Source organism: Terrapene carolina, unplaced genomic scaffold, assembly GCF_002925995.2.
Source record: "Terrapene carolina triunguis isolate 2854851 unplaced genomic scaffold, T_m_triunguis-2.0 Scaffold790, whole genome shotgun sequence".
NCBI lineage: Eukaryota > Metazoa > Chordata > Testudines > Emydidae > Terrapene > Terrapene triunguis.
Genome location: NW_020665141.1, coordinates 1,779,071 through 1,802,808, shown reverse-complemented (window position 1 = coordinate 1,802,808; position 23,738 = coordinate 1,779,071). Strand labels below are relative to the sequence as shown.

Sequence of the window (23,738 nt, the reverse complement as noted above, 5' to 3'; positions counted from 1 at the left end):
TGGCAACCGCATTAAAACGGGTTCGTGACACACTTTGGGGTCCCGACACACTTTGGGGTCCCAACCCACAGCTTGAGAACCACTGTTCTATCCTATCCTTCTAGAGGAGCATATATGGCTAATTCTGTAGGTACTCCTTCCAAAGTCCAGTGTGCAGAGCAGTTACCACTTGATGGCATTTACAAGAATACAAGAGACTAGTGAATCAGCTACAAGTCACTTGTCCCTGTAATTTGTTGCACTGTGGAATCTTAGATGCTCCAAGTCAGTGTTTTTCCAATGGGCAGTAAGTAACTTGATCTCACCTATCCGGACTGAGGTTTTAGTTATTCCATTCTGCTAGGTAATTAGATTTTGCACAACCTGGTCGGTGGTTATAATTATGTAGCAGACTAAGTGTTTTGGGGGAGGAGCATTTTTATAAATAATTATTTTCAAGATCCCACATATTCAGTGTATTTGCTCTCTTTAACTTTTACTGATGCTCATTTGCCCTGTATTTTAGCAAGAAAGGGCTTTTGCTCTCTAAGTTGGATGATTACAAAGTGTTCCACTGTCTTGTCATTTGGGGCAAGTCACTGCACCTCCCTGTCCCTTAGTTTTCCCACTTGCAAACCTGGAATGCATCTTGTCTTTACAGGAGGATCGAGAGGCTTAATTACTCTTTGTAATTTGAGAAACTCAGGTAGAAAGTGCTATAAAAGTGCAGCGAAGTATTTTAACGTATAGTATAAGGGAGAATTAGAAGCTAGCAATGTGTCTTGATATGGAGGGGAGTGTTCGTCTAGCAGCTCAAACATCAGATGCTGTTTCTTTGTTGCATAGAAGAGGTGTCCGGAGGAATGTAAGCATGAAGCGGTTCATGGCACTGCTTAATAAAAATAAAACCAAGGACACTCCACAGGCCAAGCTGCTGGATCTAGCAGGACAACTCTGCCGCGAGCTTCAGAGCATGTCTCCCAGCCTGGAGAAGCTGGTTGAGGCAATGATGGGGTGCAAGCTTCAGGAATATTTCCTCACCAACATCAATGTAGTCCGAGCCTGTGTGCTTGTCCATATCCACAGGGGTCAGCATGACACAGCCTGCAGACTCCTGGAGGTAGGAATGTGTTCTTGGTCACTTCAGTGAAACTCCAGGGAGGGCAGGAAGTGGTGTTAGAAAAGCTATGATAACATACATGTCAGGGGTCAGAACGTCAGTGCTTACAGCAACAACAAGTAGGAGACTAGCCTGTTGGGGTCCCTGAGGAGTTTGAGGGAGGGGTATACAGTGCTGAGCTCTGTAGGGAAATCCTGGACAAAACATCTGTTAGTAAAAGAAAGCAATTTTTGGAATGTAAAAGACTCCAGGGACCTCGCAAGTGCAATTCCCATTGGAATTGGGATCCTTCTTGTGCTTAAAGCTCACCATGTCCTTAAGTGTCTTGCTGAATCAGGTCCTGAGTGCTCAGCCCCTTGTGGGATTGAGCCCATGGGTGGGATGGTGTGAGGAAGCTTGGGCTGCCAGTGATCGTGCTGTGTGTGTTCTGTGGAGAGAAGAGCCTCAGTTTCCAGAGCTGTCGGCTTAGGACCATTCACCAGGTCTAAATTCACCGTTTTTTTTTTAAAGCAATAGGTGCATAATGAGCTCTTTTCTGGCATGAGGTGTCCTGTGCAGGTTTGAGGAGTAATAGTGGGCCATGCAAGAGACTCATACCTTTGGGGAAGGCTACCAACTCCGCTGATCCAGTGTGAATCCCTTTCAGTACGTTTCAGGATGCTGAGGGTTTTTTCCCCTCTGTAAAAGTCACTGGTTGACTGTCTGGAGAGGGTGTGCTCAGCCCTGCCATTGTCTTAGTGTTGCAGGGCGAAAGAAAAGAAGGAGCTCGTGCAACTTTGGAATGAGATCCACTACCACAAAGTCATGGAGAAACATCACACAGATTCCCTGACACCGGTGCAGAAATTCCGGTGCAGGAAGAGGTACCTTGGCAGTGGGATGATCTGGTGCTCTTCCTTTACTGTGATTTGGGGGTGTGGTGGATGGAAACTAAAAGGCTGTATTCGCATCCTAAGATGGACATTTCTTGGGGAACAGGTTTCACCGTTAACTTGAAACTTTGGCCTACTCCTATTGCAATCAATGGCAAAACCTCCATTGAGTTTAATGGCGCAGTTTTGGGACCTTGGTGATTATACTTTCCTTTTTGCACAGGAATCCTCCACCAGTTTCCCTCTGTCCTGAAGGCATAAAGAATCGAAACTATCCAGAAAAAGTGCGCCAAAAGCTGCACAGATTTGCTGCAAATGTGACAATGAATCCAAACAAGGATCAGCGGGTATGGATGCTATATCCTACAGTGTTACTCAGGCTGTTGCCTTGCACAGGAACAGCAGCAACTACTGTGATCAAAGCTTCATAAATGTTTCCAATCTAATCCCTTGTTTCAGTCAGTTTTTAGACTGAAGTTTCTCATGTTTGATCGTTGCCCAAAGGGGTGTGCGTTTTAATATTTTTTTAAGCTTAAGCAAAAGAGACTCAGTTGTTCTGTGGAGCAAAGAAGTGGGAGAAAATGTCTTCCCTGTTATAATAGTGTTTTAACAGCTCTAACGTTGAAATGGCTGGGTGAAATTTGGCAGGGAAATAGCTCTCACTGAGAAGCACTGTCGGTGTTCTGGTGCTAACTGGTTGTGATTTGACTGAGTTATAACCCATTTAAAAGTGCACTGAGTTTTCTTGCTAGACTTGTAAAGTTTGCAGCCAAGATTGTCAGCCCTGTGCATATGTGCATCTAGCTATAGAAATAAAAACAACCCAGGAAACTACAGACCAGTTAGTTTAACTTCTGTGCTAGGGAAGATAATGGAGCAAGTAATTAAGGAAATCATCTGCAAATACTTGGAAGGTGGTAAGGTGATAGGGAATATCCAGCATGGATTTGTAAAGAACAAATCGTGTCAAACCAATCTGATAGCGTTCTTTGATAGGATAACGAGTCTTGTGGATAAGGGAGAAGCTGTGGCTGTGGTATACCTAGACTTTAGTAAGGCATTTGATATGGTCTTGCATGATATTCTTATTGATAAACTAGGCAAATACAATTTAGATGGGGCTACTATAAGGTGGGTGCATAACTGGCTGGATAACCGTACTCAGAGAGTAGTTGTTAATGGTTCCCAATCCTGCTGGAAAGGCAAAACAAGTAGGGTTCTGCAGGGGTCTGTTTTGGGACCGGCTCTGTTCAATATCTTCATTAACGACTTAGATATTGGCATAGAAAGTATGCTTATTAAGTTTGCAGATGATACCAAACTGGGAGGGATTGCAACTGCTTTGGAGGACAGGGTCATAATTCAAAATGATCTGGACAAATTGGAGAAATGGTCTGAGGTAAACAGGATGAAGTTTAACAAAGACAAATGCAAAGTGCTCCACTTAGGAAGGAAAAATCAGTTTCACACATACAGAATGGGAAGAGACTGTCTAGGAAGGAGTACGGCAGAAAGGGATCTAGGGGTTATAGTGGACCACAAGCTAAATATGAGTCAACAGTGTGATGCTGTTGCAAAAAGAGCAAACATGATTCTGGGATGTATTAACAGGTGTGTTGTGAGCAAGACATGAGAAGTCATTCTTCTGCTCTACTCTGCGCTGGTTAGGCCTCAATTGGAATATTGTGTCCAGTTCTGGGCACCGCATTTCAAGAAAGATGTGGAGAAATTGGAGAGGGTCCAGAGAAGAGCAACAAGAATGATTAAAGGTCTTGAGAACATGACCTATGAAGGAAGGCTGAAAGAATTGGGTTTGTTTAGTTTGGAAAAGAGAAGACTGAGAGGGGACATGATAGCAGTTTTCAGGTATCTAAAAGGGTGTCATAAGGAGGAGGGAGAAAACTTGTTCACCGTAGCCTCTAAGGATAGAACAAGAAGCAATGGGCTTAAACTGCAGCAAGGGAGGTTTAGGTTGGACATTAGGAAAAAGTTCCTAACTGTCAGGGTGGTTAAACACTGGAATAAATTGCCTAGGGAGGTTGTGGAATCTCCATCTCTGGAGATATTTAAGAGTAGGTTAGATAAATGTCTATCAGGGATGGTCTAGACGGTATTTGGTCCTGCCATGAGGGCAGGGGACTGGACTCAGTGACCTCTCGAGGTCCCTTCCAGTCCTAGAATCTATGAATCTAGCTTAGCTGGACAGAGACAAATGTAGTGGAAGTGGCTGAATGAGCCAGGACTTGGCAGGAATCCTTGTCTGATTCACTGTTTGATAAGGTAAAAACTGCAGCGCTCCTAACATTTTCACTCAAGGGACTCCCTCCTTCAAGCCCCCAAGGTGTATGGGGAACAGGTTATTCTGGGCATGTTTAGCTTAGTTCTGCATTGTGAAATCTGTTTTTTTAAATATTTTTCATTAAAACAGCAGCAACTTACACAAATCTGTGTTAAGAGAATGCTAAGATTGCTCAGTTAAGCACTTAAAAGTCAGGAAATGACAGTGGAAAGTAGCACACTAGACCATAACTTTGTCCTGTTGTGTGTGGGCATTATGATATATGATCATGTAATTTATCAAGTAGTTTAATATAATAGATAATTTTTCTACAGCCTTAGATATGTGCATGTGTACTACTTTGAGTCTCTTAAAGTTATTTTATGCAATGCACACAACAAGCCATTCTTACACAGTATTCCACTGATAAAATATAACAACATAGAATAATAGTGAAATTTGCTAGCATGTATAAGGCCCCCAAGTTTGTGACTAAATTAGCTTTGTAGTTAACTTCCTTGTTCCCTGAATTACACCCCAGGAAGGTTGCACTTCTGATTTGAAAAGAAAATATATAATACATATATGTTGACTAAATTATTAAACTACTTACTTGAAAGAGAGGAAAATCTATTATATAAATAGCCAAAATCAATAAAGACATAGTTTCATTATCACAATGATAATATAGTAAGTTTAAAAGTATGAAAATATATTACAAGATGCTACACATGTATCTAACAGAAAAAAATGTTATACTGTATTTAATGAAAGAGTACAGTAACGAATATATACAAGGGAGAAGAGTAAAGGTTACATGTGCAACCTTAACTGTGGCATTTCTGGATTTTTGATTGTTTAAATCAAATGTTCTCTTAATGTATTTTTTTAATGTAATACACAAGAGATTTTAAAGACCTATCATAGATGATTTTTTAAGGCCGGAATGGACCATTATGAGAGTTTAGTCTGCATAAGGCAGGCCATAGAATTTCACCCAGTGATTCCTGCGTTGAGCCCAATAATTTGTGTTCCACTGGCAAATTACCTTCACTTTTAAAAATGTGCTTATTTCCGTTAGTTATTTATATCAGTTAAATTACAAATAAGGCAAAAACCCATTGGGATTCTTGGGATTCCCTTTCTCAAATAGGATGTCAAGGGAGAATTAACTTTTTCTGTTCTCTTCCTCTTTTATGAGCTGATCAATCAGTGGGAGCGATGCATGTTTTCCAAGGACCTGCATGAGGGTCTGGAAGCTCATATTGTCTGATTGATTTTGGAAACTGGAGGGACGAGCATGGTTATTTAGAGGTGGTTTATTCTTTTTCCCCTGGTTACCTGGATTTGCAGGAGGGTTTGGCTCAGGATATGAACCTGCAGCCAAATCAGGTCTATAACTGGTTTGCCAATTACCGTCGTCGTCAAAAAACCCGGCTCAGTCGCCTGGAAAAGCTCATCAGTTCAACCGATGAGGAGCCTTCAACTCACCAAGCAAAACATCAGGCTGATAATGGATCCTGCATTCCACAAGCTGCAGGTTGGTCTCCTCCCAGTGGGCTTGGGATGTGGTCCAGCAAAAGGAAGCCTGTTTTAGTATCACCTCATGATAAACAGAGGGGCACTATTAGCTACCCCTGCTTCCTTGGGATCAGTAACTCAGCATTACTGAATCAAGCAGACATGGCAGGATTATGCTTTGGTACACAGGCCTCCTCTCTGCGCTGTTAGAATAATAGAATCATAGAATAATAGGGTTGGAAGAGACCTCAGGAGATCATCTAGTCCAACCCCCTGCTCAAAGCAGGACCAATCCCCAACTAAATCATCCCAGCCAGGGCTTTGTCAAGCCTGACCTTAAAAATCTCTATGGATGGAGATTCCACCACCTCCCTAGGTAACCCATTCCAGTGCTTCACCACCCTCCTAGTGAAAAAGTTTATCCTAATATTCAACCTAAACCTCCCCCACTGCAACTTGAGACCATTACTCCTTGTTCTGTCATCTGCCACCACTGAGAACAGCCGAGCTCCATAGCGCCATCCTCTTTGGAACCGCCCTCACCCATCAGTGGGTGGAAATAGGGAGTTTGTATCAGTCACCTTCTCCCTGCAATCAGGGCAGCACTCTGTTCCTGTTGGGCATCATTGTTGACACAGTGGGTGTCAAAAGGGTTATAGCAGAGTTGCCCCCTACTGCTGCATCCAACTGTTACCATGGTAGACACCACCCTGGAGAGGGTATAGCAGGTGTCACGGCAGTTGACAGTTCATGCATTGGTGAAGTTGGCATCTGGTTCCTTCCAACCCCACACCTCCATGGATGTAGCATGTCACTTTCCTAATATCTTGCCCTTCACCAGCCTGTCAAGTGAAAATCCGAAGGTTGCACCTACATCGCTCACACTACCCCAATGCCTTGTCAAGGTTGGACTGGGTACAAAGCGCCAATCTAGATCATGAATACTAAGAGTTGCTAGCAACACAATAATAGTTTATAAGTAGAGGAATCCCGCTCCCCAAGCTAGGAAGTGGGGCAGCCCAGTGCAGACATGTGACCCTGGACCCACAATTCACTCCAGTAAAACTCAGTACAAAACCTGAGCATTTCCATTCACCCTTCCAGGGTCATCACCAGAATTCAGTCATTAATAATGACGGGGAGAGCCCCGTTGTATTTGCCCACTAGCACCAACCTGTGTTAGTTTTCTTTCGGGCGTCACAACTGTACTGACCCTAGGGCTCCTAGGAGTCTTGTGCCACCTGCCCTGTTCTATGTCTTGCAGATGCATTTCATGCAGGCGTTGGCTCAGAGCAGAAAGAGATTACCCTTGTGCCCTGTGGTCCGGGGTGGGAGCAGTCAGCTGCGGGTCTGGACTGTTCTGCTGATGGGACCTTTTCAAAGTTGCTGGAATCCAGGTGATGTATGAGGGAGTCTCATCATTATAGCAGAAGTGCAGTGACTGTGTGACTTTAACCTCCCTCACAGGACTGACATTCCCATCAAGCTGGCAGTGCCCAGTGAGACCAGTTTGGAGCCTTGACTCCTTTCATAGATGGGAGTGATCAGTGCCCCAAAATCAGCTGCAGCCGTTCTGAGCAGCTGGCACAGACTCCCCATTCCCCCCTCGACTGGTGCTCTGGGGTTCAGTTGGCGGTGACTCCTTTCTAGGAGAGGGGGGCTAGGGGTGGAGCTGCAATAGGTCCTGAGCAGCTCTCTCTCCCATTAAGAGTTGATGATGCTCTTAGTAGAGCAGTAAAGTCAAGCCTCTCATTCACTGCCTCACTATAGCTTTCTGCAGAGCAGTGAGTTACAGGAAATGAGGTCAACTAAAACTTCAGTGACCCCTCTCAACACGGAAGAGCCAGCAGCTTTCTGCACTAAGGCCGAGCGCGGAATAAGCCTTAGCTCTGCCACCGTGGAGACCAGACAGACGTCAAGTTACACTGCCACCAGCCCCTGGCTGGAGAACTTTGTCCTGTGCTCCTGTGGCTCGCTTCCCTTCCAAACAGAACATCTGGACGCAAGGCAGCCAACTCCCAGTGCAGAAGGAGTCTCCGGCGCGAGCAGCCAGTGCCCCCCGTGGAGCCCTGGCACAGCAGGTTAGTGGAACTGTCCTCTGTTCAGAGCCATTGTTGGTTTGAAAACGCCTTGATTTTTTGTCTTAGACCTTCCTGCTTCCACCGGCAGCCTCCTCTGTGTAGTGACCAGCAGGGGAGCTGGGCTTAACCTGAGCGCTTGTGTCCTGCTCCCAACAGGTCAGGGAGCAAGTCTGAAAATCTAGACCACTGGACTTGACCAGGGTTTATTTTTACCCCTGTACCTCTTTGCTCAGGCTGCAGTGGCCTCCAGCCACTTCTGTGAGGCCGCGCTTGCCCCTTAGCTGCTCCTCTGGCCAACTCCCTTCAGCTGTTTGCTGTTCACCGTACTCGGCCACTGGCTTTTACATATTTAAACCCCCTTGATTCTCAACAGCCGAGTGCGGCTTGCACCCTTTTTCCCTTTCTTTTGTCCTTACTTGCTCCTCCTTGTCTTTCGGACCTCTCCCTTCCTTTCCCCTGCCTTCTCACTCGCTCCATCCTGTCCCACCCCATGTAGTTCACTGATCCTGCAGCTTCTCCCCCTTCTCTGGAATGGTCTCATTTGGACACATTCATTCGTGTCTCCAGAGCCGAGAAGGGAAGTTGGCTGGAAGCAGGTGGGGAGAGGAGCAGCCAGTTGTGCAGCAGCTAGGTGCCAGATAATTACTGTGGCTGGCCATAATTGCGGGTGTGGGATTGTGGTGCGTCTGTCACGCAGCCTCTGATGAGGAAGGCTGGGTTTGTGGGCTGAGCCTTGTTATCTGTAGCTCTCTTAACATTGGCATTTACTCCAGCAGGTGTCAGAGCTTCTATGAGCAGGGTCCCTCGAGGTGGCTGTATTGAGACCAGTTCAGAAAGCTTCAGTCACCAGGCAGATTTAGAGAGTGAAAGTTTCGGGCTTAGAGAAGGACAGCTAGGGTCCCTGGAAGCCATTCTTCCCCACAGGTAACAGGAGCGGAGGACACAAGTGAGAATGGAGTTCTGTGCTCAGTCCTTTCCCTGGTCTCCAGCCTCCCTGCCTTTGAGTAGGGCTTAGGGAGCAATGTGATGATACTTCCCACTCCAGGGGCCTGATTCTCCCACTGCCTTGGCCTTGGCCTTGTATTGACGTCTTCATCTGTGCACAGGGGTGTGAAATGCTACATAATTGCACTCGTGTGCAGCGTAAATGGCTCCACATGGTGCAGGGCAAAGGAGAATCAGGCCCCCAGTCTTGTACAAGAAGGGACAAATCCATCCCACCCACCCCCATCTGAACTGGGTTCAGCGTCTGAACTGCTTGCCCAGCTTGTTTCTAACAGTGAATGCCACCCATCCTGACTGTGATGGGCCCATCCTCAATCCTGACAGCTGGGTCTATGGAGCCTGTGAATCAACCTGAAATAGCTTTTGGAGATGCACAGCATCAGGACAAGATTGTTCCATACAGCAGGCTATCAGAGGTGGCAGCCCCGGAACTCCAGCTGCGCTATCTGTCTCTTTCTGTGCCAGGTTTTCTATCTGTACCAGATGTTTCATGGTTGCAGGTTTCCCCCTGCAGGTTTTGCAGCTCATGGGATGCAAAAATGCCCTGGTACCATCATGATGTTACATAGCAGTAGATGCCATAGAGCAAATATCATGAAGTTGCTTTTGTTTGCTGACCTGCAGGACAAAATAGAAGCAGCAACCTCCTATCCCAGCCCTTCTCCTCCATTCTTTCTACCATTTGTTTAATAATGACATTATCAAACATTATGTAATTAATTCTCACAGAAGTCCTAGTAGGTAGGTAAGCATTATTATCCCCATTTTATAGATGAGGATACTGAGGCATGGAGAGGTTATGTGACTTGCCAAGGGCACAAAGGGAGTCAGTGTGAGGGTTGGGAATAGAACTCAAAACTTCTCATTCCCAGTCCCCTGCTGAAACATCTTGACACTTTTTTCCTGTCTTCCCCAGTTGGTCTGGTGCTTGCAGCTCGTGCCAGGACTAGCATCTCAAATATCCTATACTGGGTGGTTTGGGATTGTAATAGACACAATGGGGAAGGGCTGCAGGCTGAGTTCTGGGATTCACAGTCTTAAATAGCAACTAAAGTTCAAGAAGGATCATAGAGGAGCTGCTAGTGACGTTCTGGCTGGATTTAAAACCGTATGTTCTGTTTCTAGAATGAATCATATTTATTTTTAAAATATGTTCTGCAATTGGGGGAAATGTATGGTAAATGTCTCCTTGTTTCAGTATGTGATGTGGGTACATAACCAATGTCAAGAAGCTGCATGCCATCCCTCCTTATCATACTCCTGGCAGTGGTAACCCTTGCTGATTGCAAGGACACCTCGTCATGAGGACAGAGTTAGTTTCCTCTTCTCCTATCCCTGCTGTGACTGCTGCACATTGACTTATTACCTGCCTCAGTTTCTCCCAGGAGGGTCCTGAAATTGGCACAAGATGTAGAATTTTCAAAAGTGACGTAGGCATTTAGGGACCTGAGTCTCATTAAAAGCCAATGGGACTTAGGGGCTCCTTAGTCACTTAGATGCTTTTGAAAATGTTACCCATGGAGACTGGAAGCCACAGAGGATTGTCCTTAATTGTTATGGGCTAGACCTCTAATCAGTGGACATCTTTGTGCTTGGTGGGCCACTGTAACCCCAGCTAATCTTTGCCTCAGAGGAAAAGCTCCGGTTCCTTCCACTCAATAATAACAACAGTAATTAATAATAATAATAATAATATCGCACTTAGCTCCTTCCATCTGAGGATCTCAGATATTAATGAAAGGAGCCTCTCAAACACCCTGTAAGGCAGGTCAATGGCATTGTCCCCACTTTACAGATGAGAAAAATGAGGCCTAGAGAGGGACATGACTTACCCAAGGTCACATGCTGTCAGTGCCTGGAATGGACTTCCAACTGCATGCTCTCACTACCAGATCACCCTCTATCCCTTATTGGCTGGTGACAATTGCAGGGGCAGATCTATAGGTCAACCGAGGGAGCCTCAGTCTGCTTTTGTCTCATTGTAAAGGTGCTCACCCTGACTGGACTCGGCCTGAAAGCTCATTAGAACAACTCCAGTAGATTTCCTGCATCTGTTCATAGTCTGTCTTAAGCCCCTGGACTGTATCCAAATCCGGCTTTGTGATTTGCAGGGCCCAGGGCTGCGAGGAAGGAGTGTGGGGGAGGAATCGGACTATCTGGTCGTGCTGCTGGGTGGGACGAGTTGTGTCCAGCTAGTAAGCTGTGGCTCTGTGTGGGGCCCCAAGCAATGGCCAACCTTGCTGTGTCCTTCTTGCTCCTCTGGTTGGAGTGGGTGAAATTTGGCACAGCTCATGATTCATGCAGAGTAAAACTCCCTAGTGATGGGCATTTGAAACAAAAGCCCACTCACCCCCATGGAGCAAGAAAACCTGGATTTTCCAGAGATCATATTGGTTTAGGATGTACAAATGCTTCAATACTCATTGCAAATTGTGGATCCTGCCTGCATTGTTGGGACCCTAACTCAGGCTGCTGGGAATGCTTCTAGCAATGGGTCCTCTGCTCTGCATCCACTGTAAGCTAAGTGACAGTGAGGAGCGTTGCTGGGAGCAGGATGGACAGCGCTGCTAACACAGCAGGCAGGATCTGGAGGTACCTCTGAGACTTTGAGATGGTTATTGAGAGAAAGGGAGAGATGCGTTCATCCCATCTGCCAAGCCCCCTCCCTTCCTTGGCCTAGCACCTGTGGCTCTGAGCATAGCCAGCATTTCTGTTCTGACCTTTGGGAAAGCCCAGATGTGAAGTCTGGATGAGGGGTAAGCTGCAGGCTGAGATCTGAGACTCTCAGCTAGAGGCCTTGAAAGACTGTAGAGGCGGCACTAAGGATGTTTTGGTTAGTTCCAAAAGCTGTGTGTTTTGACTCTAAAATCATTGTTTTTATCATATTCTCCAGGATAGACACAATCCTTGGTAGATGTCTCCTTGCTGTAGAGTGTGTTCTGGGTACATAAGCAAAATCAGGAATCTATGTGCCAGCCCTCTTTAGCACTCCTGGCACTGACAATGCTCTCACTGCAGGATCTGTTTAATCATTCTAATAAGGGTGGGGAGGGGGCGTGGGTTTACGTAATGCTCACCCGTATGTGAACAGAAGCTTCTCCTGCAAATGTCCCTCCAGACCCACTGCTGGGAGGCTAAAGTAAATGGTGCATGATTGCAAAAGGAACACGAGGAGGTCCCAGGTTCTTATGTGAGCTAACTTGCTCTGATGGTTTTTCCAGTTCCCCTCAGTGCCCACCAGTTTCCACATCCCATCTGGAGGAAATCCAGGCCTTGGGACACAGCCAGGTAAGAGAATGCACTCAACCTACAAAGGAAGAGACCTCTGGAGCGTAATCACATCTTCCATCTCCATCTGGAGAGGAAGTAGAAAGTAGGGGGTTTCTTTAAGGATCATCATGATGTGACAGGTAACAACAGCATATCCCATTGCTGACATTCTTAGGATGTGCTGAAAAAATGCACGCAAGTGTTCTATTTCCAGGCTCTCCCACCAGAGGTAGGTCCCCTCCCCTGACCAACATTTTCAAATGTGGCTGCCTAAAATTAGTCACCAAAATTGGTATAAGCACATAACTTAGTGCTTTGATTTTGATAGGTGCTGAGCACTCATAATTCCCATTCATTTTCAGAAGGGCTCAGCACATTCAGTGCATGTTGGGTGCTGGGCTCTTTTGAAAGGGGGTGCTTTACTCTATAGGAGCTGAGCTCGTCAGAAAATCCAGCCTTCCTTGCAAGGGAGCCACCTACCTATTCCAGCCACAGCCTTTTACAAGGTGGCATTTTCTTTAGGAGATTGAGCATTGAATGTCTAAGGGTTAATTTCCACTGGCTTTCTCCCTCAGTACAGGTGGGATTTATCTCTTGTGAAAGAAATGTCTTTAGCTCCTCCCTCAGCCATGACATCATGTCCTGTCCTATAAAAGAAAGTGAAGATATTGGTACATTTTTGAGTGTTTCTTTTTGAGAGCTGTGTGACTAGTGTTCTCCTTTCTCCTTTACTATTCTCTTGATTCCTGTGTCCCTTAAAGGTCTTGGATCCTATGTAAGGCAGGCCAGCCTGGCTCTGACATTAATGCGCATTGACTTGGATATTTAGGGCCACTGCCTGTAATCTCAGGATATTTACAGTGTGATAAGATTTCTTCCTAAGAAGAATATAGACTCCTTCAGTGCTGTCCATTGCTTACTGGCTTTTGCATGCTCAGAGGCAAATCCTTGAAATGGGAATAGCTGGTGAGCGATTTGGGTCTCTGACTGAGAAGCCTGCTATGGGGAATCCCCTGTTGCTCAGTCCCATTATTTACTCACAGAGTCCAGTAGGCATTCAGGAAGGATTAGCTCCTGGTGGCATATTAAAGATGTTGATTCATGTCATAGCAATTCTTCTCCTTTTAATGCTCAGAGACCTCCCTCTGCCCCAAGGTCTCCAAACCCAATCTAGGCAAGTTGTCAGAGGCCAATTCCCTGGGCAGTGTCCACCAAGTACTAGAGAGGGATTTTCTTTCACGTAAATTGCTTATCTAACCCTCATTAAATTAAACATGTGTCACTGTAGCTGCTGATCCAGCAACCCGTATTCTTACAACGTATCATTTAACTCACTGTTTATGCACACTGTAGGAGGTCTGCACAGAACTGTGTATAGCTAACCACCCTACATTGTGCATGCTTAAATGGCGTGCACCTTCTAACAGCAGCTGTATGGTTTGAATTAGGGATGTAAAATATTAAATGGTTAAACGGTTAACCAATAAGTATTAGTCTCGCTGTTAATATATTGCAGTTCACATTGGGTTGGGGCTGGCGGGGGTGGGGGTGTCACATAATGGGATGGGGCTGCAGAAGCGGAACTTTCCCAGCCTCTGAGTTCTAATGTTACTATGACAACTCAGTTGTCACTGGCTAGGAAGGGAAGGGAGGGGATGCATGAGGCTCCGCCCAAGCTGTTGGCATGACCTGATGTGTGAGCGTGTGACACTGCCTCATGGTGCCACAGCCTGTCCCTGGACCCCTAGCCACACAGTTCAGACAGCTGCAGCCCATGCCCCCTCAGGAATCTCTATGTGCTTGGCATGGGTGTGTCTGGGCACCCAGCCCCACTGTCCCCATGGCCTCCCGCGGCTGCTGTACAGGCTGGGGCTCTGGGGATCACTGCCTCCATTGGCACACCCCCTCCTGCTGGCCTGTTTGCCATGTGTCTGCAGCGGCTTTCAAGGGACCCAGTCAGGTCAAAAATAATATAATTAAAGCACAAATCTTCACTTGGGTGCCAGTACTAGGCTAGTACGGCCTCTGAAAAATGACAAAGATAATATATACGTGGGCTATATTGTGAACTTGTTAACGATTAAACCGTTAACCGATATAACCAATATTTTAATAGTTTAAATAGGTACTTTTAAAAACAATATTTACATCCCTAGTTTGAATCTATTCTCCCAGTGTCATTAGCATTTTAGATATGACATTCATTACAAAATGTTTCTTACTGTCCCTGAAAAGGGATTTTTTCCCCCATAACAGCCATCTTATAGAAGCAGAAAGCAATGCTGCAACAGGAAATAGTAAACAAAACAAATAAGTTAGTTTCCTTACTAGGTGACCTGCTTTTTAACACTGCTTTTTAAGGCAGCAACATCCCCGAGGATGGCAGCAAGAAATCCAGTGTGCTGAGAGTTGTGGTGACACATTTCTGAATTGGATGATAATAAACAGTACAACTTAAGAAATTTCCATCTGACATCCATCTTGAACTACCTGTCACGTTTATATCTTGGCCTCAGATTTACTGGCGTAGAGAGCACTTAGCGTCAGTTTCTGTTTTTCTTATACTGATATAATCTGCTGGAACAAATGTTTTGAAAAGATATTTTAAAATCTCTGTTAACCCTATTGTGGGAGGCAGCTGCAGCTCTGAAGACAGTAACAGAAATACCCTTTGAGCCTCTAAGAGCGGCAGGATGAAGATCTTGGAAAATGACCTTTTTACAGCCATAACATGAACCAGATGAGTAGGAAAGCTTTGGACATTGATGATGAATGAGCCTTTTCTAAGATTTCCAGGGCTCGCAGTCTCTCTGTTGCTAGAGCTTTCACATTTCTCCCATCTGCAAGGGAGACATTGTGGGTAAACAGTTTTTCCCTTTCATTCTCTCACTCTGTGTGATGACTTGCCCTGTCGGTACTCAGGAAATGGAACAAGAATTCCTCTTGCTTTCAGCCCCCTCTGTACGTATACCCCATTGTCACCCCGGTACCCGCCCACACACATCTGTGCTCTCCTATCTCTGCTCAAGAAGGAAAACAGGAGCTCCTCTGCAGATGGTAATTGCATCCTTAAAGGAAGTGTACAATGAAGCTTGTGGTCCTTTATTTTGTCTTTCAGGTGCTGGAGAATCCACTAAGCGATCCCATGACCAGTGACACATTCTGGGCAGCATGGCTACTCTTTGAATTCTCAGTTGGTGGTCGAATGTAACTCGCATAGCCAGACTTTGCATGATGGTCTGCAGTTCTGCAGTGATTGCCCCTTTCTCGCCAAAAGAGGCAGTCAGATAACACAGTGTAGTTAACTGGGAAAGGAGACCTTTTCTAATTGTTACCAAGTTCATTTTGGCTACAGTTTTATCAAGAGTTTCAAAAGTAACAAACAAAAGCAATGCTCCCTGAGGTTCTTGCATATCACAGACTTTAACTGGGACAATTTGAAGCTGCGTAGCCCGTTGCAAGTATTTAGTGTCTGGTTCTATGGAAGTTAAATTGTTCAGGTCACCCCGTATTCATAACTGTGTATCTGGACGAGATGGTTCTGGGTCCCTCTATTGTTGTTGTTGATGAAGTTGTGTAAAAAGCCCCTCAATTCAAAGGGAGTAAAACCTCAGAAATGTCATCTACAGTGTGGATGCCCTGTGGGTTTGTTAGGGCTGGAGAATTTGGGACCTAGCTGAGTCTTGATACAAAGCTGTCTCCTCCCACCTCTGCAGTTCACCTGTGCTGTGAATTCTGGGGCACTCCAAATCCCATAGTGCCACAGATCGCACATTTTGGAGCACTATAGAATTCATAGCACCCAACAAAACTGTATTATAGAGGATGAGATGGGGAAAGCCAGAGTATCAGGGCCCAGTGGCAGGTGGACCTTGAATTCCCCATGAAGGTCAGAGGAATGGAGAGGGTGGGGACATCTGAACCCTTTCAATCCCCACTTAGAATTCCCAACTCCAGCTGGACAGGAACTCTGCAACTAGTCCTAATGGTTGCCTTTCCCACAGTCTGCAGAAGCCTGAAACTGAAGGCCTGATTCTCTACTGCCTTGCACTTACACCTGTACAAAGTGAATGTAGAACACTGCCATTTTCATTTGGTAGCATATTAAATTGACTTGCGTTTATTTTGCAGGTACACATTGACTGCTTGAGGTGCAGGGCAGTGGAGAAGCAGTCCTTGTATGTCCCCAAGTACCTTGCAAAGCAGCTTTTGGGTTGTGCAGCCCCAGATTCCCTCAGACTGCAGGAGTATGTGACCTCTAATAGAAATTGGTAACTGTATTCAGCTGAAGTCTAATACCTGAATTTTGGGCAAATATCTGAGGCTCCTCACAGCTCTGATCGGAGGAGTACACTGCTAACAATTCCTCTATTCAGAGACTTTTTCCCAAACCAGCCTCCAAGCCATCTGCTTCTGCTCCCTCTCCATTGTGTTTTTTTGTTATATCACAGATCAGGAGCCCTACACTTTTCCTTTTATCTCACCCCGGGGCTAGAAAATGGAAATTGTGAGAGAAATAGGGGAGGGGGGAGTTCATTTGCACCCAGGCTCAAAAACACTGAGGGGCAGATCATTGTTTAGCTTTTTAAGTATTCACCACAATTGTGTATTTTTTTTTAAAAAGATTCTGTATCACAAAAGAGGATCCTCCTTGCCCAGAGTCCAGGCTTAGGGTTCACTGGTGGAAGGCTGATGTCCACATTGACTCTCTTGTAATGAAGTAAGTTTGCAAATAAAGGTTATGAGTGGACATCTCTCTCTGTGGTTCATTTTCCACACAGTAGAATATTATGTGGTTATAAAAAGACTTTTAAAAAGCATAATTCCACCAGGCCTCAGGTATATTTGTGCTACTGCGGGGTGTGCAGGCAGCTCTCTCAGGAGTCCATCTCTATGGTTCTTACCTAAGTCTCAGTACCTGCACTGGCATTTGATTGCTTTTTCTAACTTGGTTTCCAAAGCTTTTGCATCTGAGACACTTGTGTTTGGAGGGGGCTATATGAGATTGTTGTTGTTTTTTTAATGAGGGGGATTTAGATGAATTGGAGTGTATATGTGGTCAGGAGGGGAGCAGTTATTTGATGTAGTGGAGGCAGAGGGCCTCTTTCAAGTCATTTTGAAATGTGTTCTTCCTATCGTAACAGACTGGCTTTGTGCTGTCATTTTCAACACTGGCTAGTTAACCCATCCCTCTCATGTGTAGAATAGTCTTGCAGCATGGAAGGGCTGCCACAGGCCACTTGTCGTTCTTAAAAACTACATAAATAATAAAATGCAGAGAAGAAAATGCTGGTCCCTTTAGAGAGCTGATGTTTCAAAGCAAGTCTCAGTCCTGCTTCCTTCTGCCTCCTGATTGGGTATGGATCCTGGTCTGCCTTTAGCAACAGAGACAAATATATCCATCTCCTTCGCAATTGGCTGTAGCATGCTGTCGAGCCATAGCAACAGCGGAAGATGGCTCTGTCTGACAGATACATTGGGCTGCAGTATCTTACAAGAACAATAAAGCAATGGGCACTTCCCTTGTGTATCTAATGTGCAAGTGGCAAATGAATAAATAAGCATATTCTGGAGGAAATGCTGGAATCTTCACAAGACATGGAAAAATAAGCACGCAGGTCCAGAAACTGCTTATAACAGGCATTTCCAGTGTGAACAAAGGGCTGCATTGTGATCTCAGTGACTCTGGTGTAAAATCCAGAGTTGAAATGACCTTCTGTTACCCCATTCATTAGGGATCCTGGTAAATGTAGACATCGAGCACCAGAGAAGGTATTTTATCATCTACCCCAACAGAATAATCTTCCACTGTCATTATCTATGATACAGTCATTCTGTGGTATGTGATGTATATACATGGAACCGTAGAGGGTTCCATGTGACTGTTACTGAAGAGAAATGCCTTGAATTACAAGGAAAATTATGCCTGTGCTGTAGTGAAGCATATTTCTGGCATCTTCCTCTGAAACATCTGGTACTGGCTACTGTCAAAGACAGAACACTGGATTATTAGACCATTTGTCTGACCCAGTGTAGCAATTCCTACGTTCTTATTGATTACGGTTAAAGACACCATTTTCTAAGAGAAATAACACGCCAAGGCATGCAGTTGTTTGAGAGATCATACTTCTTGAGTGCTGGAGGCAATTATCCTTTGGTCTCTTACCTTACAACAGCAGTCCACCTTGTATTGTTTTGTTATTTTTTTAAAAAGTATCCAAGAATTTAGATTTTTTTTTTTGTGATGCAAGAATGAAGCTCAAATCAGCAGAATTCCTGAGGTAGACTTATCTGGAGGCACTGGTAGCTACTCCATAGTGAAATTTACATGAAGATTTGCTCTTAAAGCAGGACTAAAACTGCTCTGTTTCACAGTTTAATTAAGTAAGTAAGTAAGTTTCCAAATTTGGTACAAGTATTCTTCAGAGGACAATTGAATTTTCTAGGTCGTTTCCCAGATGAAATATTTTATTACTTCTCTTATCTGATCCTTTAAGTCTTGGTCTATTGTACCCAACAAATCAAAAAAGTGGGTTCTTCATATTCATCTGCAAGACACATGAAGTCAGGTGGCTGAAGCAGAACCCCAATCTGACCCCCAGCCAGTCTTTGCATCATGTAGCCTCAATAATATTGAATTTTTATGAGAGACTTTGAGGAAATAAGTGCAGTTTAACAGGTATTTGGAAAAGACATTCTTGCAGAAAGTCTCAAAGGATCTGGCTTTTCATGTTGACCTATTGGGAGCAGAGTGGAGTTCAGAGATATGCTATCGTTTCCCCATCTGTGAGCTGGCACAGACTGGATCCATGGTGAGGGTATAGAAGAAAAAGCCAGGGAGTCAGCACTGTACATCAGTGACCGCTATTGTTTGATCCTCCCTGCCCTACAAAAAGTGGTGCTGAGAGGAGTTAGTCTTTAAGGGAGAAGGCAGGGAAATTATTTAAATGACGTTATCTAGCACTATCTGGGTCAGTATTAAAATCATCCACTTTGCATCTTGCCTTGTTCTAGTTTCCTGTGGTTTACAGCCCAGATATTTTGCTGTGGTTTCCTAAAGGTTTTGCCTGTTGATACAATACAGTCAATAGAAACCACAGGAGTGCAGAACTAAACAGGTTCAGAGTAGCCCAGCCAGGGCAAAATCCTGCCCTGCCTACAGTGGGTGTGCTAGCAGGAAAATGGATGCAAAGAAAATCTTCACCTGTGCAACAGCAGGGTAGGATTACAGTCCTGTGCTCTCTTCAGTGCTAGACCAGGACCCAGCTGACACAATGTTGACCCAAGAAGTGTGCTGCACCGGTTTCGGGAATAGCCAGGTCCTTCCCTCCTCCATGCGTATGCTGCCATATGTAGCAGGCTGTGGATATGGGTGTATGGGGTCTTCCTGTTTGGAGCAGCAGTAAGAAGTGCTGCTGAGCATGTTGCTGCTCTGCTCTGTGCTGGCACTGCTGTCATTCCTCCACCCTTATAACATGGCACAGCCTAGCAAAGGAAAGATTTCGCCCCAAATCGAAAAAACCAAAGTTACAGCATTTCTGTGTTAAAATGTAAGTATGGCCCCAGAGAACAAAACCCAGTCTCTGCCTACCCACTGTGTGAAATGATCATGGAAAAAGAGATGGAAATCTGCCATAAGCAACTTCTGCAAATCCTGATTAGTAGTCACTCTCTGCAACGAGATGAGTGGTTTCCATCCATTTCCAAACAGCCACCGCAATCAGCACCTCTGGCAGTCCCAGCAGAGAGGCCAAGGGCGGAGTGGGACATGGAGACTGAGCTGTCACCTTGCTTGCAAAGGTGGTCCTTCGGGGTTAGGAATGAAGTACATTACCCGGCAGTTTGAGGAGGCTTCAACAGCAGTTGCCCATGAAAAGTTTCTCTGAACTCAATCTACTGAACTCAAACACCAAAGAGGATTAATTATACGGGAAATAGATTTACCTGCTTTGGGTCCCCTGCGCAGTCTCTGCCAGCAATTGTGTATTGAAATGGTTGATCAGAGACCTATCCTAAACAAATGGCAGAACAGGCAGCTTCCAAAGTGAATATTTTCAGGTGGCCGCTCAGTGCTCAGTTTGAGTCAACTCGGGCCTTGTTTTCAGAGGAGCGCTTTTAAAAATCAGGCACCCTGTGACTCAAGCTGGGCCTCTAAAATAAGAAGCCATTTTGGAAAATGTAGGGTGTAGTACTTTCATTTTGTCTCTCCACCTCATTCATCTTATCCCTAAGGTCTTTCATGATTCAAAATAGATTGTAAGGTTTGAACAGCTGTAAAAATTATTTCTTGTGAAAGTTTTGGGCCAATTTTTTTAAAGTGGCCACTGATTTCTAGTGCTTCAGTTTTGGGTGCCCAACCCGAGTCACCTTGGACCTGATTTCAGAAATGCTGAACACCGAAACTGCATATGAAGCCAAAGGAAGCTGTATGTCCTCAGCCCCGCTAGAAAAACACATGCAAAATATCCTATTTTTTTCCCTTTTGATGTTTACTGATGATAGAAGGAAGATTTTTCTCTCCTATTTTTCCCTAGTGTGTTCTAGTGAATTTTTGTGATGACAACTTATCTTGTTTTCCTATTTATTCCTGTATCTCTAGTTAGTTACTTTTGATTAATTACATGATTGTGACTTTTTTTTTTTTAATTTCCTGTGGAGGGCACTATGGTCTGAACCAGCCCTCTAAGAGTTAAAGATAAAGCTGCTTTGCATTAGCTGCGATGTGCTCGCCATTGCACAAACATTCCACTACTGAGTATGCTTCACAGCTCCCTGTGCATATCTTTGAATCATTCTGGCAAGGGAAATCACAGCCATAATCTTTTATTCAAACAAAGTGCTCATTCTTCATTAGACTCTGAAGTGAAAAGTGCTTGAGAATATTGTATTTCACATTGTGAGGGGTGTTTATCATTGTCCAGGCATGAGCTAGTGCTTTGAACACGCAAAGGGCTACTGTTTGTAAATGCTGAGTATTATTAAATATTGTGCAATGACCCCAGGCAGGTTTCACTGTACAGACCTCCCTCCCCACTACCCTAGTGAGCAATAGCCTCATTGATCCTGCAGAATCCACTTCCCTTCTCTCGAGTGCTTCCCCACATTTGATGAATATGTTCTCACAGCACAACCCCTAATGCTTTTGTGTAGAACCCAGCGTAATCTTTCTCACGCTTCACTCTATTCCGTCCTTTTCAGTTGTGAGGACGTTTCAATGCAAATGGCTTACAGATTATGACCAAGGTGAAATATGATGAATTATAGACCATACCATGACTGCTTAGGGGACTCTCGGTTGTTAAAATGGGATGTATGGCTTGACTAGAAATATGTGATTGAATTACAGTCTTTCCTAGTTTGGGAGAGATTCCGTTTTTCTATGTGATACTTAAACTATACCCCCTCCTGTCTTCTGCTTTGACCCCACCATTGCTTGCAGCATTCTGCCCTCGCTGATGTGAAATTCTCACTTTAATGCAATAAAAATGGTGGCTCTTAGCCTGCGATACTCTACAATCCATCCATCGTCATAGTATCACCCAGTCCTCCTAGTCCCAGGTGAACTCCCCAACACGTCCCAATCCAGACCCTCAGAATCTCCCTCTCTCGCCTTCTTCACCCCTCTGCCCTCTTTACTTCCTGGCAATTTCAGATTCTTTGTGGGGGGAAGCTAGTTAGCCTCACCTGCCCATCACTTGGTAACTCCACCTCTTCTCACTCTCATTTACTCAGTGCTTTGCTCCTTTTACTCTCTCTGCTTATCAGAGTCCCTAGGGGAAAAGGTCTCCTTACTGCAGGGGAAGGACAGACGGAGGGCTGCTTGCTCCAGGGATGAAGAGGCTGTCAGTAGCAGGGACCTTTTAGGCTGCTGTTGCAGTGTTCCCATGACCCAGAGGGCATGCAGAAGTGTGTGCCTCCACTGTGCAGTCTGCTTCTGCAGCTGCCCTCAAGGGTACAGGGAAGGAAGAGGATGCTTCAAAGTCTCTCACCACCTGCAGCCAAGGAGGTTGGCCTTGCAGCAAAATGAGGGAGAGAGAAGATGGTTCGGGGGGGGGGGGTGCTGGCAGCTTTCCCTGCCACCTGCATCCTCCTTGCCAATGGCCCCCACAGCTCTGCCCCCTGTCTGCTGCACTCCATTCCTGTTCCATGTCAGTAATAGGAAAGAAACTGATCTAAGACAGTTTTGCTCTTCCTATTGCTCCAGTGTGTAGCAGAGCAGTGAGGACAAATGACATTTTAACAAGGGACTCTTGCCAGCCCCGTGTGGCATGTCAGTTCTTTACAGCTGTCTGACATTCCAACAAAGTACTGGTGCTGCCGTAGGTGGTGATGAGATTCTCAGCACCATAAATGTCCAATCTCTCCAGCTATAAATCCCTGCTCTATTTGGTAACCATGCCAACAACTTTGAATCCCATTTTATAAGAACAATATTTCTGAGCTCTGCTGGGAACCCTGGAGCTCTGCAGCATTATGCAAAATGCCTGGAGTCTGAGTTGTGTGGGAAGCCCTGGCACTCTGCAGCATGGTACACTACATGTAATGCTCTGGTTAAGGGTCTGTCGGCAACTCCGTTTATAGTCTCATTTTTTCAAGGGGTTCATAATTCAGCCCCTAAATATTGTGACTGAATGAATCTCAGTGCACAAGTTCTTAGTGACATATTAATGATTATTTCTTATTTGTATTGTGGTAGCTCCTAGAGGCCCCAATTAGGGACTGAGGCCCCGTTGTGCTAGTCTATGTACACATGTTTAACAAAAAGACAGTTCCTGCCCAAATAGCTTGTGTGTTTTTAAATCAATTATCTGTCCCTTCTTTGGCTATAATCAAGCTATCCAAATGCTAGATAATATCTTGACTGATTTCGGATTTTGCCACTGTCAGACTCGGAAAGGTCTTTGATTTTAAAGGAATGATGTTTGACATCATGTGACATGCCATTTTGCAAATTCATGGGGAAAGATGTGTAGTGGTGCAGGTGGCCCACTCCAGCAGGGGGTGGGGCAGAAGCAGCCAGGGAGGCTGTGGAAACCTGCAGCTTAATTAGGGCGAGGCTTGTTAAGAGCCAGACAGGAGGCAGCTACTGGGGCAGCCCAGATATAAGGAGCTGCCCAGCAGAGCAGAGGGGAGTCTCTCCCTGACAAGCAAGGGAAGAGGACTGGCTCCCAGGATAGTACCTGAGATACAGCAGTGCTGGGCAGGCTCAGGGGAGTGTGGGGTGAGCTCTGGTCTGTTACCTGCTAGGCTGCAGGCCCCTGCCAGAGAAAGGGCCAAGAAGGTGCAAGGGGAAGTGGCCCAGGGATGATAGGCAGACAAGGGGGAAAAGGAGTGCAGAGAGGCTGCCGCTAGAGAGTCCTTGGGTCAGGACCCAGAGTAGCGGGTGGGCCTGGGTCTCCCCCCACACACTTCCCCCTTGCACTGCAACTGGCCGGGGAGGAGCATGGCCAATGCAGCCTGCAACTTGCCCCAGAAGTGAGGGGCTAGACTTTGGGTTGTGGTTGGCCCCTGTGGCAGGTGCAAGCCAAAGGAGTGCCGTGACCCCGGAAGGGGGGTGAGAAAGAAGTAGTGGGCACTGCCGGAGGGTTAGTGCCTTGAAGAGGACACCGCTG

General features: G+C 45.4%; 1 protein-coding gene across 1 annotated transcript; it reads left to right on the top strand.

Annotated features, from left to right (window-relative positions):
- The first annotated feature begins 754 nt into the window (after positions 1–754).
- ANHX (anomalous homeobox) lies at positions 755–16,869 on the top strand. The gene is made up of 8 exons (XM_024198046.1): positions 755–1,099; positions 1,838–1,962; positions 2,195–2,318; positions 5,603–5,789; positions 7,035–7,167; positions 7,541–7,851; positions 12,078–12,144; positions 15,245–16,869. Exons 1-8 carry the CDS (start codon positions 755–757, stop codon positions 15,261–15,263), a joined length of 1,311 nt encoding a protein of 436 aa, XP_024053814.1. The 3' UTR covers positions 15,264–16,869.
- Positions 16,870–23,738: the final 6,869 nt, after the last annotated feature.

Excerpts from the sequence above, each read along its gene's own strand:
- ANHX (XM_024198046.1), top strand. The coding sequence starts at position 755 with ATGTGTCTTGATATGGAGGGGAGTGTTCGTCTAGCAGCTCAAACATCA. Across the intron at positions 7,168-7,540 it reads TCAAAGTTGCTGGAATCCAG|CTTTCTGCAGAGCAGTGAGT; the intron begins GTGATGTATGAG and ends GCCTCACTATAG. Across the intron at positions 7,852-12,077 it reads GTGGAGCCCTGGCACAGCAG|TTCCCCTCAGTGCCCACCAG; the intron begins GTTAGTGGAACT and ends TGGTTTTTCCAG.